Source organism: Crocodylus porosus, unplaced genomic scaffold, assembly GCF_001723895.1.
Source record: "Crocodylus porosus isolate Cpor-Errol unplaced genomic scaffold, CroPor_comp1, whole genome shotgun sequence".
NCBI classification, from domain to species: Eukaryota; Metazoa; Chordata; order Crocodylia; family Crocodylidae; genus Crocodylus; species Crocodylus porosus.
The window spans coordinates 62487895-62505824 of record NW_017728886.1 but is presented as its reverse complement, the minus strand read 5'-3'; the positions used below and the strand labels follow the sequence as shown (position 1 = coordinate 62505824).

Genomic DNA, 17930 nt, shown 5'->3' with positions numbered 1-17930 from the left:
TGACCCTTGAACCAATCTGCAGTCCATCTGATTGTGTAGGCATCAATGCCACAGTCGCATAGTTTTTTAATGAGGATGGGGTGGGAGACGGTGTCAAAGGCCTTGCTGAAGTCTAGAAAGACTACGTCCATGGCAACACGTGCATCGAGGTGTTGATGATGGGGAGCTGGTTGCCACAGTACAAGGAAAGCAGAAGTGGTTGGGGAGAAAAAAGACAGCTGAGGGCCAGGCCAGAGGATAGGGACAGAAGTGGCAATCTAAGCTGCTGCAGGCTCTTCTGGTTCTTCCCTAACAACTTGGCTTCTCTACATCTTACTTTATAGTCTGTGGTGCATCAGGGGGCGGGGATCTGATGACTCTCGTTACATTCAGCAGCACAAAACTTTATTAATTGAGCTGTTTAAAAATGTTTTGTTGGCATAGAATTTATGAGTTACATTTTGTTTTTAGACACCTTGCATCATAAACTGTATCAGTGCTGTCAGCTGTGGGCCCAAATTCTAAATATTTTGGGGGGTGAGATTTCAGCTTATCTGTGCTATGCAGAGTTACTCTACTTTTTTAATTTTAGTATTTTCAGCTGATGCCATTGGGTAGTTTTTCTTTCCCAGTTTTCCTGCTTCTTCCCTTCCCTCCATTACCTTATTCCTATTTTTGTCAGTACCATATACTTTCTTTTTTTCTCCGAAGTAGAGAGGTTAGTTAATTTGAGGGTCCTTACACATTCTCATAACTGAAAATCAATATGAAACTGAAGAAAACTACCTAGTTAACTAGGTATTCTGTGAATCGTCTTGCTTAATTTCTTTTTTAAATGAAAATGTATCTTATTTTGCTAAGCCAATGATTCTTAGCCAGAGGTGTCTTGAGATCCTTTCAAGGATGCCAAGCTACCTTAGCACTGTTTGGGTTTATCTTGTGAATCATGTTGGTACACCTAAGATTTCAAATAGGAATCAATAGTATTAAAACCATTCTGACCTGTTGTGGTCTTTTAGGTATTTGCAGCAGAAGATTGCTCTATTTTTCTGCAGTCAAAAAGTGAAAACTCACAAAACATTTTCTGAAGGGTGCCTTGAGTCTAAAAAGGTTAAAATTGCTGCCTTAGGAAGTTGAAGAATTGTGACGCCTCTCTTTTGACTCTGGTTTTTGAAGATTTTGCTGTTATATGTTATGAGGTAAAGCTGACAACTTGGCTTGATGGATTGTGGTGCTTTGAAAGGTATAAAGTTATATTTAGTAGATCACATTTGGTAGGTAACTAATATGTTGTACTGTATTTTTCTTTGGGTCTCTTCATTCCTTGTAAACTGAGGAAATGATTCCATCTACAGAGACAGATAGTTCTCTAGTTTCTAAAGGTCAAACTGTCTAAAAGAGAGGCATCACATTTCAACTATACTATATACAAAGAGAACATGACTACCATCCTACTGGTCCTTGTATTCTTGTAAAAGGTTATTGTCAGTGATAGGCCATATTTCCCAGATATATCTAAACTTCAGATTTCAGTGAAGGATTACAAAAAGCTGATGTATTAGTTCTAAGACTAGGAGAACTGTTGCTGCCCATTTAGGATGATGATCTTTTTAATTTTTTTGGATGTAATATGGCACGCTTGATGTAGGTAGTAATTCCCTCCGTCACAAAGAAATATGTCGTAAGACAGAACAAATATGAGTACGTAACTTCCTGTTTTTTCATTTTAAATTGTTACTTTATCAACTATAGATTCCTAAAATATTATAATTTGTTTTGGGTTTATGTCTCGGTTTGCTTGTCTTCTCCACAGACCTCTGCATGTTGCTGCCCGAAATGGATTGACAGTTGTAGTTCAAGAACTTTTAGGGAAGGGAGCAAGTGTCCTTGCTGTAGATGAAAATGGTAAGAATAAATTCACCTTGTTTTCCAGTAAGGAACTCTTGTTTTATGCTTGAACTGCTTGGAAAAGGCAGCATTTCATTAATTTTATAATGGTTGCACCATAGGCTCCTTCCCTCAAATAAGGGCTGTGTTGATATGGCTCTTGTTAGCAAGGCAGGAACAGTGGAAAGGGCAGATGGATTTTGAACAGTAAAGCAAGTTATCAAACAAATTACTGATTTGAAATAGTCGTTTGACAAATTTAGTTTTAGCAGTACTAGAAATGATCAAAAGAGCACACCAGTGTGAGCTTGTTCAGTAGATGAATTAATGAATATGCAGTTTACTGAAATGGGTTGACTGAAGTTTCCGAGCAGTAAATAGGAATCAGTTTCCTATTCTCATATCTCAAGTTTCTGACTTGGTAGGAGTTTTGTAGAATACAGAATCAAGAAAATCATCACAACAGAAAATCATGCTCTTGGTAGGTTATTTTTGGAGCTCTTCACATATTACACCTGTTCAGGGCCTGAGCTTGCTTCAAGTCTTCATTAATCTTTTTCAAGGGAGAGGTAAATTGAATTAAGCTGTGTAGAAACTGCAGGAGGCTTTTTATCCTTCCATTAAGAGTTGCCATGTCAAGAAATTGACACTCATGTGTGAAAAGGTTCTTGTTTCCATAGCACATATTTGTACAAATAAAAAGTTGTTTTGCACTAATATCTGATGCTTTGCTTCCTATCTGTCTTCCTGTCTAGCATTTAGTGCCCACCACTGTAGTATCCAAGTGCATTCATAGGAAAGAGAGAGATTACCTGTTTTCCCTGTTGAATTACAGTAGTAAACCAGAAAAATATTAAGAGAGATGTAGATAGTTTGTTTTGATAGATTTCTGGCAGTTGAGATGCAAGTGATTTGGACTAATTTGAGATGGTAATACTTTATCCAGTAAAGCTGCTATAATATCTTCAGTTGATCAAATCCTACTGAATGAAGGAATCCTTTCATATCCTAGTACTCAAAACTTGATCATGCTGGCTTAACTCCTGAGAGGACAGACACTTCAGAGACCTGACATTTCAAACAAAACTGAATACTGTGATAAGAGAGCAAGCCTTAGTTTAAGTTTTATACATTAAAACTAGGATACAGGAACCATGTCTTCCTCAGTATGTGCTGTATGGTACCAAGCATACCATCAGCACTTCAACAAAATGGGGAGAGTGGGGCTGATGTCCCCCCCCGAAATGCACACTTTTCTTTTTGTACAATAAACTAAATGAATCTATTGGATAATTCACCCCGGTTCAATTTACCATTGTTCTGATTTCCTGATGACAACCCCTTCCCCACCCCTTAGTTAACTCCTGATAGTTGGTCACTATTTGTATTCACATTGGAGTGGCAAATTAAACGATTAACTGGAAAGTGGTTTTCTTGTAAGTAAAGATTTGCAAAATAAAGTCAATCTACTTATGTTAATCACTCCAAGGATTCATATAAAAACTACGTAATTATTTTGAGATGTCTGGATTACCAGCATGTTTCTTAACCTCATTTTTCAGAAATTTTACTTTCTATGAGTAAGGGGAAAAAAATTGATCTTTACTCTTATGTTTCAGTTTGTGAAGGGGTGTTTCACTAACAAACGTTTAATTGAAATCTTTCTAATAACTTCCTCGTAGGCAAAGATTGAAGTCATCCCTGAATTCCATATTCATTTCCACATCAATTTAATCTTCCACTGCTTTTTCCCTGCATCCAGTCTTGATGAAGCCCTCTGTAACCAAATAAATTTGAAATGTTCTGTAGAATTTTATATTAATCATAAATTCATTTTTCACTAAATATTAATGAGTTTTTAAGCAAGAAAATTTTTAGAAGCGGTTGCATGACTAGCAAAAGCATATGAGAGGCAAGGATTTCTTTGGGCAGTACTTTTATTGGACCAACTGCATAGTTGGGATAGAGCTAGACAAATTTCAAATGGAAGACATTCTTCTTCAGAAGAAATACTTCTTCAGAAAAAGAATGTAAGGCATTCTTTTGCAGAATTCAGACCTTTGAAAGCTTGTCTAACTCTATCCCAGCTGTGCAGTTGATCCAATAAAAGAGATCATTCAAAGAAATCCTTGTTCCTCGCACAATTCCTGGGCCATCACAGCTACAGCATCACTTCTAACTAGCTAAAGTATAGTAATCTGTGGTTTTAAATGGCCTTTAACATGTCACATGTTGCTTTTGATCAACAGCATATTAGTAACGGTAGTCAGTCTTGCAGCAAAGAGATGCAGCAGCTGCATGCAGTTCTTTTTACTTCTCTTAAAAATAATTTTCTAGACTCATGATCTCTGTAGTGATTCATGACCTAGCAGTGCTCTAAAACCTTTGTTCTGATTGTATCTCAGCTCTTTAAGCTTGTTCCCACCCCCCCGTACTCCCCTTCAGAAAATCCTTAATGTTAATGATGGGATGGCTTGTGCCTGAATTTGCTTTTCCTCCCTTCTCTGGGAGGATTTGTTAGGTTCATATTGAGATGATATATTTAATATATTAATAAGCATTCAGCTGTCATTACCTGAATGTACATACCTGGACCTTTGTAAATCTCAGGGGAGGCAATGTAGAACCAGTAGTAGACTGAGAAATATTATTTCCTTCTGCCACTAGATGACCTTGGGAAATCATGGTCACCTCACCAGTGCCCTTGTATTTAAAGGGGGGGTGATGACACTTGTAAGTGCTTAGACCCTACGTGTGAAAAGTGCTGTACGAAGACTAGATGGTAAGACAGTATTACAGAACTAGGGACTTCTCGTCGTCATAAATTTGAGTAAATATAGTAAAATAAAACACACCGGCTAAGTCCTGATCACATATTCCGTTAGTACTTTCTGTGCTCCAGTGACCTGTTCCTTAGTTTTAATCTGATACAACTCCTAGTTTCCCACTGAAAAGATACAAGTTTCTTAAAAATCAGTTCTCAAAACAGCATGGTACAAAACCTTTATTGAAAACAATATAACAGCATATTGGTCAGTGGTCATATGTTCAACAAGTTTATCAAAAATCTTACCACTTTTGAGCAGTTCAGCAAATACATACTGGTCCAGTATTTTCTGACAATAAAACTGAACTGGCAGCTGTCAAGCTAAATTCTAAAACTATTTAAAAAAAAAAAAAAAAGTCTTTACCACATAGAACATGTGCTGAGAAACCAAGTTCCTGCCTGGATCATACCTTGTTCATTGTTTATTATTGACTTTCCTTTAAAGCTTTGCCATATCTGCATTTTTTTTTCCTGGTTACCAAATCCATGTGAGACATTGCTGAGTTGGAGGAACCACTGGAGTTTTTCCTTCCCAAAGGCAGAATCTGTATTTATTACAGGTGAGGGAAAGGCTCCCTTGCCTCTGGAGGAAGCCAGTTTGTGCTTGAGCACAGGCATAGCTCCATTCAAATCATGTGCCTGATGTTACCCTCACGCTTAGTGCTTTTCTAAAGTAGACCTAATCCCTGAAAGGGCAGCCTGCAGAGCAGTTTACAGGTTGGTGCTAGGCAGCACTTTTGCCAGCTGAGTAGTACAAAAGAGGCAAGTGTACAGGGCAGAAGTCAGATACCAAAGCAGAAATGTCATATATAAGTGACCGTGACCTAGAAAAACAACCGTGACCTTGTTGTGTTCTCTTGTGCACATGAGCTTGCCAACTCATGGTTTCCACTGGTTTCAAGTTAGGCACTCCAAGGCCTGCCACAACAGCTGGCTCTTTAAACATGGGGCTTTCCCAGGCCACCTGTGTAGCCTTTTTAACCCACTAAGCCAGCCAAGCTCTCATTAGCACGTCTGCTTTTATTTTATGGTGCTTTCAGTAACAAAACATACTGCTTGAAAGATCGTGCCAGTCACCATGATGTTTTGGCCAACTTGACTTAGACAGATGTATACTAGCAGGAACCACCCAGTAAGAAATGAAGTCAGAGATCAATATCCTTTAAGCTTTACATGTTTTCAGTTGATTTTTGTAACGGTCTATTTAAAATAGCTCTGCATTTCCTTCACAAATAATTACTGTTTGCAGCTGGCTACCTGGAAGAGGAATTGGATATCTTATTTTGCCCAGTTAAATCTGTGACTTCAAATCCCAAACTACTTTACTTTAACTTAAAATTCTTACTTACGTTGTCTAATAAAACAGATCCTATGTTCCTAACTCCTCTAATACTCAGTCTAATCTTCCTTCCTTCTTGTCTTCCCCACTGGCCTGTACATACTGCAGTCTGTATAGCTAATGTACGTATACAAACTGTAATCAGCTGACAGGTGTTTTGTAACAGAGCATGAAAATGATACTGGAATTTTAAAACCACATTCAATTTTATCTTCCTTGTTTGAAAGTGGTAAACTAAACAAAATGTTTTACTGTGGGATAATTATGTGGTCTTTGGGAAATTCCACCTTGTTACTGTGTTCTAAGTTAAGGCTTTTGTTTTATTTTGATTTCCAGGTTACACACCAGCTTTGGCCTGTGCTCCCAATAAGGATGTAGCTGATTGTCTTGCGCTTATTTTGGCCACAATGATGCCTGTTTCCTCCAGCAGCACATTACCTTCCCTTACGTTCAATGCCATTAATCATTACACCAACACCTCAAAAACTGTTACCTTTGATTCCTTGCCAATCATGAGGAGTGACCATAGTTCTTACTGTAGTTTCAACAACATTGGCAGGGAAGATGGCTACCCATATACAGAAGAGGATGAACTTAATGACTCAGACTCTGAGACCTATTAAGAGGCTTCTTTTGACGATCTGGAGAGTGAACAGTCGTTGGAAAGTCGGTCATGCTTTTGAACAAAACATTTAGTTTTGGATACAAAGGCGGTTAGATCCATGAGAAGAAACTTTTATTGGGGTGCATATGAAAGATCTGTGTGAGACTTATTTTAAAGCATTGCGAAAGAAGCATAAACACTAGGAATCCATGGCAAAAAAGAAAAAAAATAAAGAATGTCAAAACCATTTTATTTAATTGTATTTTACTGTTTTGTTTGTGGTGCCAGGAGTAATTTCTGCAGACTGTGCACCCCAGTCTATGTAAATGAATGACACTATTGTACAACAAAAAGGACACTAGATTTAAATCTTATCAATAAAAACTAAAACCATTTTGAAGGCAATAAACGAGTTTGGTACAGTAGGCATTGTTTGTGCAGCAAATTGCCAAAGGACCAAATAACCTAAAGATTTTTAAATACCTTTTTGTGGAAACTGGAATAGGTTAATTGAGGAGTTGTCTTAACTAAACCTTAATTACTTCTGGAATTGAAGCTCAGATTTTGTTTTAAATGTTGAATTCTTTTTTTTTTTTCTTATCATCCTAAAAACTTTCAGATGCTCTTAAATGTACCATGAAAATAGCAGATGTATTTTTCAGTTTCTTTTCCTTTTAAATGAAATGGAAATGAACTTGTCATACTTTTATAATACTAAAATGAAAACCAGCTAACAAGGTGCAGTCAGGGTGATAATGTACAGTGTAATAAACAAGGGATGGGGGGAGGGAAGCGGTAATTGTTGCACAGTTTTAGATTTTTAACTTTTGGTTTTTGAATTGAGATTATTTAAAATTAAATAAAGGGTAATTACTGGGAATGTGCAAAAAATACAAATTTAAATTAAATGTCTTGACAACCTGTTGTAGCTGCAGTTTCATAGGGAATGATTTTTTGACAATTCACCCACTTTACATCATAAAATTTATACATGAAATCAAATCAGTGTTTCCATTGTAATTTTTTTTTTCAATCCTGGATTTGAGTTAAAATGAATTCAGATTTTTCAGTACTGAAAAGGTAGAGTGTCAGATCTGGAAATAACTAGATATCTGTGTTGTGCTCCATTTAGAAAAACAACAAAAGCAGGTCCCTGTAATGTACTTCAAACTTGCCCTAAGATTTTTTTATTATTATTATTTATAGCAGACTACTGGGTTTTTTTTTTAAATATCTATTGCCTGAAGAATGAAAGACTGACCCACAAGCTGAAGTTTGTTTGTTAAATATGAGTATCTACTTTATCTGACTCTGCTTTAACTATAACTGTTACTTTTCAAGTGAAATTGTTTATGTACATGCAAGGAATCCTTGCATGTCCCGGCAAAGTACAAATAAATTACTACGAACCGATTCCAATTTTCCTTTTATCCTTTTTGTATTGTGTAACTGGAAACCTTGTTGCTATTGTACATTGATCAGCTGGTTTTCTGAACATAGTGTGGAAACAGGACAATATTTTGATCTATTTGATAATTTTGTGGGTTTTTTTGAAGAATTAATGAGCATGTACATAGAAATAGTGACTGCTTGAATACTGTAATTACCTGCACTCTTTCAGTACATCCAGATTCCTGTATATTTTACGGAGTATAATAAAACCCAGATGTGAGTTGTATTAATGAATAATTTATTTGTATCTGTGTACCATACTTAAAAACTAATGGCAAAGTTTCTTCTGTTGAATAACTTTTAGAATTTATAAAATCTATTTTACAAAGGCTTTGCTGTCCTTTTACTTCAACAGTAGAGGCAAATGGTTCAGATTCACAGTAATTTTTAAAGGAAAAGTTAAGTACTATTTGGTTACTGATGTTTAAAATCAAGACTTACCTGTGAATGATGCTTTGTTTCCCTGGTGGGGGCAGTTGTTTATTAATATTGATTTTTGAAAACGGCTTATGATTCTTCCACAAAATTAGATGCTTTTTATAGAACTCCTCTTTAAATCTTCTTTGGAATTTTGGTACAGAAATAAATGGTAATGAAGATCCAGGAAGCGTATTCAATTTTCACTTGTTTTTTTGCCACATTTTACTGTATCTAATTATATATTTCCCCAGTATCCTGAAAACTTCTCTTCATATTTTACTAGGTACACACTAAAATCACATTGCCCTGGGAATTGTAAAAGGTTGCTTTAAGTTTTAGCCAATTTGTTTGTTAATGTGCCCTTAAGAAGTTGTGCAAGTTAATGATAAGAAAACTGGATTTAGAAATATTTCATGTAAACTTGAGAGCCACTTGATTTAAAAAAAAAAAAAAAAAAAAAAAAGTCATCCAGGAATATGTCAGTTATTTTATCAATAGCAGTTTCCTGATCACCTGTCAAAGAAGTTTTATGAACATCCTAAAAAGGTTTTGGAACTGCTAGAGTAAAGCATGATGTTTAGACTCTAGAATATTAGTTTAATCTTTCAGCATGAAGCAATCACTGTTTGCATCATATGGGGAGAAATGGATTGCTTGATATGTGAGGAAAATCAGGGGAAAATGACAGCTGAATCAGGATAAGCTGTTTAAAATAAACGGTATTTTTTTTTTATCCGGAACTGATTGCTCTTGTGTTCAAAAGTGATTGGAGATTGTCTTATAGTAAGAGTTTTGAAAATATCCAAGGGGCAAGTGTTCAGTGCATATGCTTTCACAGCATCTAATGAAGTGTGCTTTCAGCCCACAAAAGCTTGTGCTACAGATAGATAGATAGGTAGATATATGCACTTTTGGTTGGTTTATAAGTTGCAAATCTACCCGGCCTTTTAAGTTTGTACATCTAAGGCCCCTGGCAGATATTAATATAATGGCACAATTAGGATCTGAGGAAACTTGTGTCCCATCCCAAAAGTTGGGCATCCTGCCAGTTCAAGACCTTAGGGCTACCCCCACCACCTGATCGAGCAGGGAGCAGCTGTGTCTTGCAGCTAGCGTATGTATTCATAAATACAATTTAAGGTGGGTCACGTATTCAATTTAAGATGCAATACAAACCAGCCAGAAAGATGTTCCATGTTAAATGTTTTGCCATTTTATTGTCCTATTAACTGGTTGAACCTGTGGCATGTTGCAATTCATTACCCAATTAACATGTTAATATTGCAATAAATGTAATGCCTTTCATGATCCCTAAAGTACACCCCACTTAAAAATTTAGGCCATCTGTTCCCAAAACAATCCTCTTGCTTCAGCTGGCATTGCTAAGGCATTGCTAACTTTGTTCTGTTTGTGGTAAGAAACTTAAAAAATATATATATGTGCTATTGCAAAACAGAACATTTTTTCAGGCATGAAGCTCTGTCCTATTTTGTTCCTTATGACTGTATACATTTTAATTAAAGCTGTTTTATGAGCTTGCTATATTTGGGTCTAAAATGTTTGTTCCCTCATTAATGTTAAATGAATTGTTAAATCTTTAGGAATTTAGAATTGCAGTAAGCCACATAATTTGAAACTCCCAGCAGAAAATGAACCATAGCCAACATTTAATGAGTTCACAGACTTTGAGTTCTACATACCTGGTTGTTTTCTTTTTCACAGAAACTCCTTTATGCTGCCTTGGAATTTTGGGGGGCTTTACCGATTCCTTAGTAAAATGAAGATCAGACGCATTGTTTGTAAGAATATGACTTTTTATTCCAAAAAGGAAAAGTATGAATGCAAATATATGTTTAAGGATCAGGTTGCTCTGGTTAAAGGTGGCTTTCTCAGTGAGAGGTCATGGTATGAAATGTTCCTTGTTTACATAAAACAAAGTAAACCTGCCTGTAGAGGCAGTCTTTCATATTTATGCCTGAGTCAAATTTGTTTCCAAATGTTCAGTCTGAATGGAGATTTGACTTTTTTTTTCCTTGCAGAGAAAAGTGTTGCATATTATTGACTCTTCCTAATTTAATTTTTTCACATACCGTTTAATAGCACAATATTGCAGCACCCTTCATTCAAGAAACCTCTTGGGATTATTACTAGGACTATCCTTGGAATTCCATGTTATCAGAGGACCTTTGAAAACTTTCTACTATTCAAATATGCATGCTTTGCTACTGCAAGACAGCAGAGTGACTTGGCTCAAAAGCAGTGAGTCTGAATGTACTTTCTAAGGTTGAAGGTAGAAGATACTTAAAAAAATTAGGTTAACTATGACAAAAAAAAGATATTGTTCTTGCTACTTGCCTTTGTATTCCCCTCTCCACCTCAAAATTACTCCAAAAAACTATTGTATGAATGGAATAACAAGCACCCCAGTTCATATGCTGGTTATGTAATATTATAGAATCTTGTTTGTATACGCCATTTCCCTAACTCCTCTTGGATTTTTGTCTTAAATGGCACTATTTTTTAATGCCACGGTTTGAACCTTTTACCTACGGCTGAGCAGTAGTTACCAAGAATCAAAAGCTGAACCAAGTGCTGCATGACTGACTAGAAAAAAGCAGGAATTTCTCAGCTTTTCATCTGGTTCTCTAGCTCTACAATTCAGTAGCCCAGTAATTCTGTTTTTAAAAGCAAATACCAGTCTGCCATACCCCAGAGATGCTAACAATTAGGACACAATGCTTATAGCAGTTATCTAGCACAATGCACTCTTTGCTCTGGAGGGGGAAAAAAGCTTGCGATCTTTAAAAAGAAAACAAAAAATCTAACAGGTTTTTCAAGAGCACAAGCAGCTTTCTCCAAGTTTTTATTAGGAGAACGTGTGTTCCAATAAAAACAACTCGGAGAAAGCTGTTTCAGGGCAGGCCTGCAAAGTCTTATAAATGAAAAGGATAACCCCCAAAGTATCACTTCTTTTCTCTATGGAGTTGTCTGACATCCTGTGCATAATCAGATGATTCTTGATGATGCTGAAGTGTCCTGAGCACATTTGTTTACAATGGTGTATTAGTGGTAAGTACAATTAATAAATAATTAGGATTCAAATGACATCTGTTAAAATGGACAGGTCTGCATATTTGTGCACCCCTTTTTCATAGATCCAGTGATTCCTAACCAGGGTGAGGAGGCACCCTGAGGTACCGCCAGATCCTTTGATAGATGCCACAAGGTGTGAGGAGAGAAGCAGATGTGCCAGACTTAGGTTCCTTCCCTGAATGGATGATCCCCCACCCCTACAGCCCAGACCCACATAACGAGGTAAGCACTGTAATATAAAAATTAGGTTTTGAAATTGGGTGCCACCCAATTCACAAAGAATTATGGAGGCGCGCCTCAAGTCCAAAAAGGCTGAGAACCACTGCCACAGATAGTACTGGGAGTGCTGCAGATGCCTCCAACGGGCTGCAGGTACGACAGAGGTTCACTGTAAGCACCTTCCATTAATTCTGCCTTGTCATTGCTGCAACTGCTCCCTCCTGCATTGGGAATGATGGCTTCTGTCATGCGGACACCTCTCACCCCTTCATTTACTGCAGTGCTATCAAACAACTGCTTAGATGGCAAGTCATGCTGCCTTGGCTGGTATAACCCACAAGGGGGTGGCTCTTTAATTAGCTAGCCACCCTCCTTCCCATGCTCCTCCCCATCATGAACCAAAGCTATTTTAATAGCCAACCCCCAAAGTTAACATGAACTTGTTGGAGTTGGTTAATTTCTATTGTATGCTCCTTTTATGTCCGTTTGAAGAAATTTGGTGATTCTGGCCCTCCAACAACGGTCAGTAAAGCCCAGTCTGTACCACCCACAGGTGGAACCACAGAGTAGCAGAGCAAGATGTAACCTCTACTCTGCCTACAGTTCCTCCAGACTAGAAGTAGAGCTGCCAGCTTAGTGCAGTATAGAGCTGAAACTCGTGTGGTTGTTCAGTGATTAAAGCAACTCCCTCACATTTCTCCACTTTGTCTGGAGATTCAGCAGAAAAAATATTGCCCATGCCTGCAACTGGAGCTGCTATTTCCCATAGACCCAATTGGAAGAGGATTGATGACCATTTGTCTGAAAATTCACTCTGGAAAGTTGCATTTGCTTTCCCTATTTGGGTCATACCTGTATGTGACAGTTCAGGACCTGATTATTGCTATGGTTAATGGGAAAGATTGTTGGTAAAAATGAAAAAAATAACTGGGGAAGCAACTCCTTTAAAGCATGCAAGTTTGAGTTGCCTTTCTACATCTGAGGAACAGAAAAGGACTACAAGTCCTTGAGTTGCTTTTTTGCTTCGCAGTTCACCTTTTAAAATATGAATGCTATGGATCAAGACAGACTAAGATAAAAGGCCTAGTGTCATGAAGAAATTGCTGTGGAATGAGAGTGCAGACTTCAATACAATCTAGGTTTGTAGGTTTTACTTCAACAGTACAGCAATGTGGCCATTGTTAAGGCTCCTATTATATTATGCTTCATTTTCTATGAGGGAGGTTGCTTATAATCTGCATTTGCTTACTCAGTATTTTTTCAAACTCAGGTGGTAAGAGAGGTCTTTGAAGCATTTGAGCACATAATTGTAAAATTGATAACCTGAATAATACACAGCCTTAATGGGGCTCTTTGAATCATATTTATAATCACTGCAATGCCATTAGGTGCTCAAGAAAAGAGAAGACATCTTCAGCTCACCATTTTTCTTCAGTAATGCTCAGATGGAAGTACCAAAGGAACTGCTGTGTGGATTCAAGTACAGGTGTGAAAAGGCTTTAAGAAGCTTTTAGTTTTTAGGTAAGTTTTCATTCCTACTTAACTGAGAATCCATTCAGTTCCAGTATAAAACTCAAGGCAGAGTGAACTTGAGGGCATGCTGCCATTTAAAACTATTGATACAATATAACCTAAAACCCCAAATTCTATGTTACCAAATGGACAAGAGTTCCAGCTGCTAGTCACGCTTGTTACCAGCTGCAGATTTGCTGTCCATGCTTCAGCCACTCCAGGCATAGAAGTCTGAAGGATCAGCACCTTGCAATTCTGTGGCTGCTGAAAGAATAAGCTGTCAGCTCATCATCCTTTTCCTGAGTCTCACTAAGTGCTATTTTACATAGTGAGAACTGAGAGTTGTTAAAAATATTACAGTTTATTTTGTTACTTGCACTATTATTTTGGCATCATTCCATTTATTATTATTCCCTCTTTCCCAACTCAGCCAAACTCGGAACATGTTTTTTCTCTTTTGGTTCTGTCATCCAGCCTCAGCTGCCATGTTTGAATCACTTCAGAAAGATTACTTCAAACCCTCTGCTTCATGCAAGGCCAAGAGATCCATTGTGTTCATATCTTTGGTGCCTAGTTGTCACAGCCAGACAGGTAAGTTAGTAGAGCAGAAGCAGAACTTATAAATACTGCGATGACTACTGTAACTTCCTAAGGTTAATTAGTAGAAGCTATCTAGTCAACAATATTCTGTTTTAAGTATTGGGGCTGCCTGCCTAGATAGCTTTATCTTTTGCCAAAGCAGTTTCAAGATCCTTCCTTCATGACTGACCAAGTCAGGTACTTGCTGAAAATGAGATCTACTCATCTATGTGCTAAATATTACTTTAGCCCCAGTAAAATTGTGTCAAATCTCATAGTCTTGACTTTGTGTAAGAAAATGTGAAGGTCTTTGTTCAAAGGTGCTCTTCACATAGAAAGCAGACTGAAAGTTCAGCACGTCAACTTCTCAGCATCAACACTTTATTACTAGGAGGACAGAGAAGAGGAGATGCCATGCTGATCGGCTTTGTCATGAACCCACAATATTTTGTGGATGCGTTGAATATTGTGCATAGATGGCTTCGTGAATCAGGTCTGTTGCTACAGTGGGTAGTCTGTTTATAGCTAATGATAAAGTAGGTTTACGTTTGCTATATGGTATGTGGTCTCCAAAGATGGTTAAGCTGCAGTATCTAGCTTTAGAATTTATATGCTTGTATGGATTGTAGTAGTTGGTATTACTGTGTGTTTATATTTTTGCATAATATGATAATGAAGTTCAGATGTTCCTTTCAAAACTGTGAGGATCACACCTGGCAGAGGATCAAAGCCTAAATAGCTGAGAGGAGTAATCACTGAGAATTACTACTGGACGTGGGTTTGTGCAGTGGCCAGCCAAAAGAGTTTCTACTGAGCACAGGTCTCCACAAACAGAGGATGGCGAGGTTACATTCCAAAGGATTATGTAGCAAGGTTGGTGCCTGGAAAATGGGCTATTCAAAGAATAGTAGTTCTTACAGCTAGGGAAAATAAGTGAGACACCATAATTATCTCTGACAGAGGATTAGCGATCTTTGTCTGAAATCTTTGTCCTGATGATAAAGAACATTTTGTGTACAGAAATTTGTCTAACTCCATACCAACTAGATAGGTCCAATAAAAGATATGACCCTAAGAAATCCTTGCCTATTGCATGTACAGATATAAACATTTTCCTACTTAAAACTGGATCAGGAAAAACCCCTAACTTGTCAATGGGATGTATAATTGGGGGAAGAAGGGCCAGGAAGTTATATGTCTATTTGTTCCCCAAGAATTCTACAGATGTGACCAGATAAGCACAGCGATAGGAACAGTTTTTTTTTCCTCAAGATTCCTGGGTGCTAGGTACTTTAATCCCCAAGTGCCATGGGCTGGGTAATGCAAGCTGACAGTCTGGCAGGCTTGATTAGAAATGGAAGCTACATTCTTAGGGCTAAGATGCAGGGATAAGACAAAACCATAGATCTTAGTTTTCTGTTTGTTTCTTATCTCTGTCTGTATCTCAGCATGCTTCTCATGACAGCTCTTTCTTTTTATAATAAACCTTTTGGTAATTCCTTCCTTCCTTCCTCCTTCCTTATCATCAGTGGTAACTGTGATTTCAGAACATTTGTCCATCAGCCAGGTGTCTCTCCAGAGGACAGGATTTTAAATTTCTGAGCACGTGCCAGGCAAAATACTATGCTTCTTTAAGCATTCAAAATCTCTTTCACTAAGAGCTGGCAGGACCTGGGTGAAACAAGTGAAGTTGAGGCCAAAGAGTTGGCCGGCACCTGGCACATTTCATTCTGCTCTCAGTGGTCAAGCAGCAGACAGCAGGAGGGTACGGGGTTGAAGGACATCCCTAATGGTCTGAAAGGTATGGCTGACAGGAGGATCCATGTCTGTATGTGCTACAGGCCCCAACACCTCCCAAGTGATGTCCAGTAAAGTTGAAAAAGGAGGAGCAGAATTCTGTTGTCTTCCACCAACATTTTGCTGTTACAGGAAGTTTAGTTTACGTGATGCTTCAGCATCTGTTGCCTTGGTGCTGAGAAGACTGAGGACCAAGATTTTGTAATACTGTCTCCAACTTGGAGAGGATATCAGTTTCTTTGTGCTTCCATTGATAGCAGTAAGACTGGTTTTATTCTTTTTTCTTGACAAAGCAATGTGGTTCCTTTCCTGGCTATTCCTCTATGAGCTTCAGCACTAAAACCTTTCCTGTTTAATGGTTAAGTCTCTTGTTCAGGCATCTTAGTCTTAGGGATGGAAGCACGTCAGGATTCTACATTCTCTAGGTCAAAGCACAGCTTATGACAGCAGCTACTTTTTCAGGCTTTTCTATAGAAAAATATCATAATTATCCTTTAAATGCAATCTAAGACCCACTCATTGAAACTGTTTTGACACTGGATCTGAAAAAGTATTTAAATTACATTATTAAAAAAGAATAGTAGCAGAAGAACAACCTACAGGCACTGGGTGGGGGCAAGTGGTGGGGGGATAGGATCCAGAGTACATGCACGGCAGGGAAGAACAGCTAGAAGCGGGGGACAGGCAGTGGAGAAGGCAAGTGGCAGGGAGCAAGGTGTGGAGGGGGGGCACGAGCATCATGGTGGGCAAGTAGTGGTGGGGGACAAGTGCCAGGAGCTACATACCTCGCTGGGGAGGGGGGCAAGCACAGGGCATGCAAGTACTAGGTGGTGAGGCAGCAGGTGGGGGGCAAATGGGGGAAGAAGTGGCAAAGAGCAGGGGTCAGGCCACTTTATTTGCCCACTGCCCCCAGCTGCTACTTCTGGCACCTATGCCTGTATTTAAGACTTTAAGACAACCCTACAAAATTAGATTTCTATATGTGGAAAATTATAAAAACATTTATAAACTTTCCATGTCTAGAATCTGATTAGTGGGGGGTCATCTTAAATTCAAAGTCATCTTGGATTCAGGTTAACAAGGTAATTACCATATAGATGCACACAAAACCTAAAGTATACATTCAGAATTTTCTTCAGATTGTCACATTTCCTGAAACCCTAAAATGAAATATTTCAAAGAACAGAATCCTTAATCATCAACTTTACTTGCTTCAATATGCACAATACACCTTTTAACTGTCATGCTGATACCACTTATCTAGTGCCAAAGATGACCAGATGTATATTACTATCCTGTCTAGTAAGGAGAATCATGGAGACAATTCACTCTCCTTAAGTAAGCATGTAATTCTGAATATTTCCTTGGAATGACTAAACCAGTTCTGAGAAGTGTTGGTCTCTTGTTAGACTTGTATCCTCCTTCTAGTCAGGAGAGCAAGCAACTGTGTTAATGTAATGACTACATCTATAGGTTAATCATCCAGGATCATAAGAACCATTAAAGCAACGTAACACTGTGCTGTTTAAGGAATAAAAATACGTTTTGGGGCAAACTCAACTAAGAATTAATGTGATCTTTTGGAATCATCCTCTCTTCTCACTTCATTGTAGTATAATAGTTTGTCAGCATGATACAGTAATACAACACGTAAATCATAGCTATTGCTCCAGAAACAATGTTTTCCTAATTTATCAGCTTGACTATTCACCAGTATCCTTCCATCTAGCATATACAATTTTTTTATATAAAACCTTTTAATCTCCTAATCCATTAGGAACTTTTTGCAAGTCCTATTAAAAGATTTTAGGTAAAACATCTCAAAATTATAACCATCTTTAAAATAACTTCATCTTTAAATTGGAGCAGATTGAAACACCAGAGCAGTGTGGGTGATAGAGTAATTAATATAAAAATGTAGCTGTAACTACCTTTTTAGCACAGTGCCTTGCATACTATGATGCAAATGAAGTCTTATGCTGAAGCTTGAATTTTCCACATTCATTTGATTTCATTTTTGTTCCCAGACAAATAAAAATCCTCTATAAATGTTCATAGTGCTGCAGCAAGTTTCAGATGACCAAAACTGTAATGATAAGTTCAACTGCTGTTTCACACAGCCAAAACTAAGGACCAACTTTAGCATTATACTTTTATTTCCTAAAATTAGGAGGTGCTTATTATGCTAAACTGTGAGTGCAGAACTAGACCACCCTGTTTCA

The 17930-nt window shown here is 37.8% G+C and overlaps 1 protein-coding gene across 2 annotated transcripts in view; it reads left to right on the top strand.

Annotated features, from left to right (window-relative positions):
- Nucleotides 1-8417, top strand: part of ANKRD28 (ankyrin repeat domain 28) — a 117602-nt gene extending 109185 nt beyond the window's left edge. For both annotated transcript variants that reach the window (XM_019535480.1, XM_019535472.1), the window contains 2 exons: nt 1793-1884; nt 6369-8417. In XM_019535480.1, coding sequence (XP_019391025.1) covers nt 1793-1884; nt 6369-6655 — 379 coding nt within the window. In that variant the 3' untranslated portion in view covers nt 6656-8417. The remainder of the gene's footprint in view (nt 1-1792; nt 1885-6368) is intronic.
- Nucleotides 8418-17930: the final 9513 nt, after the last annotated feature.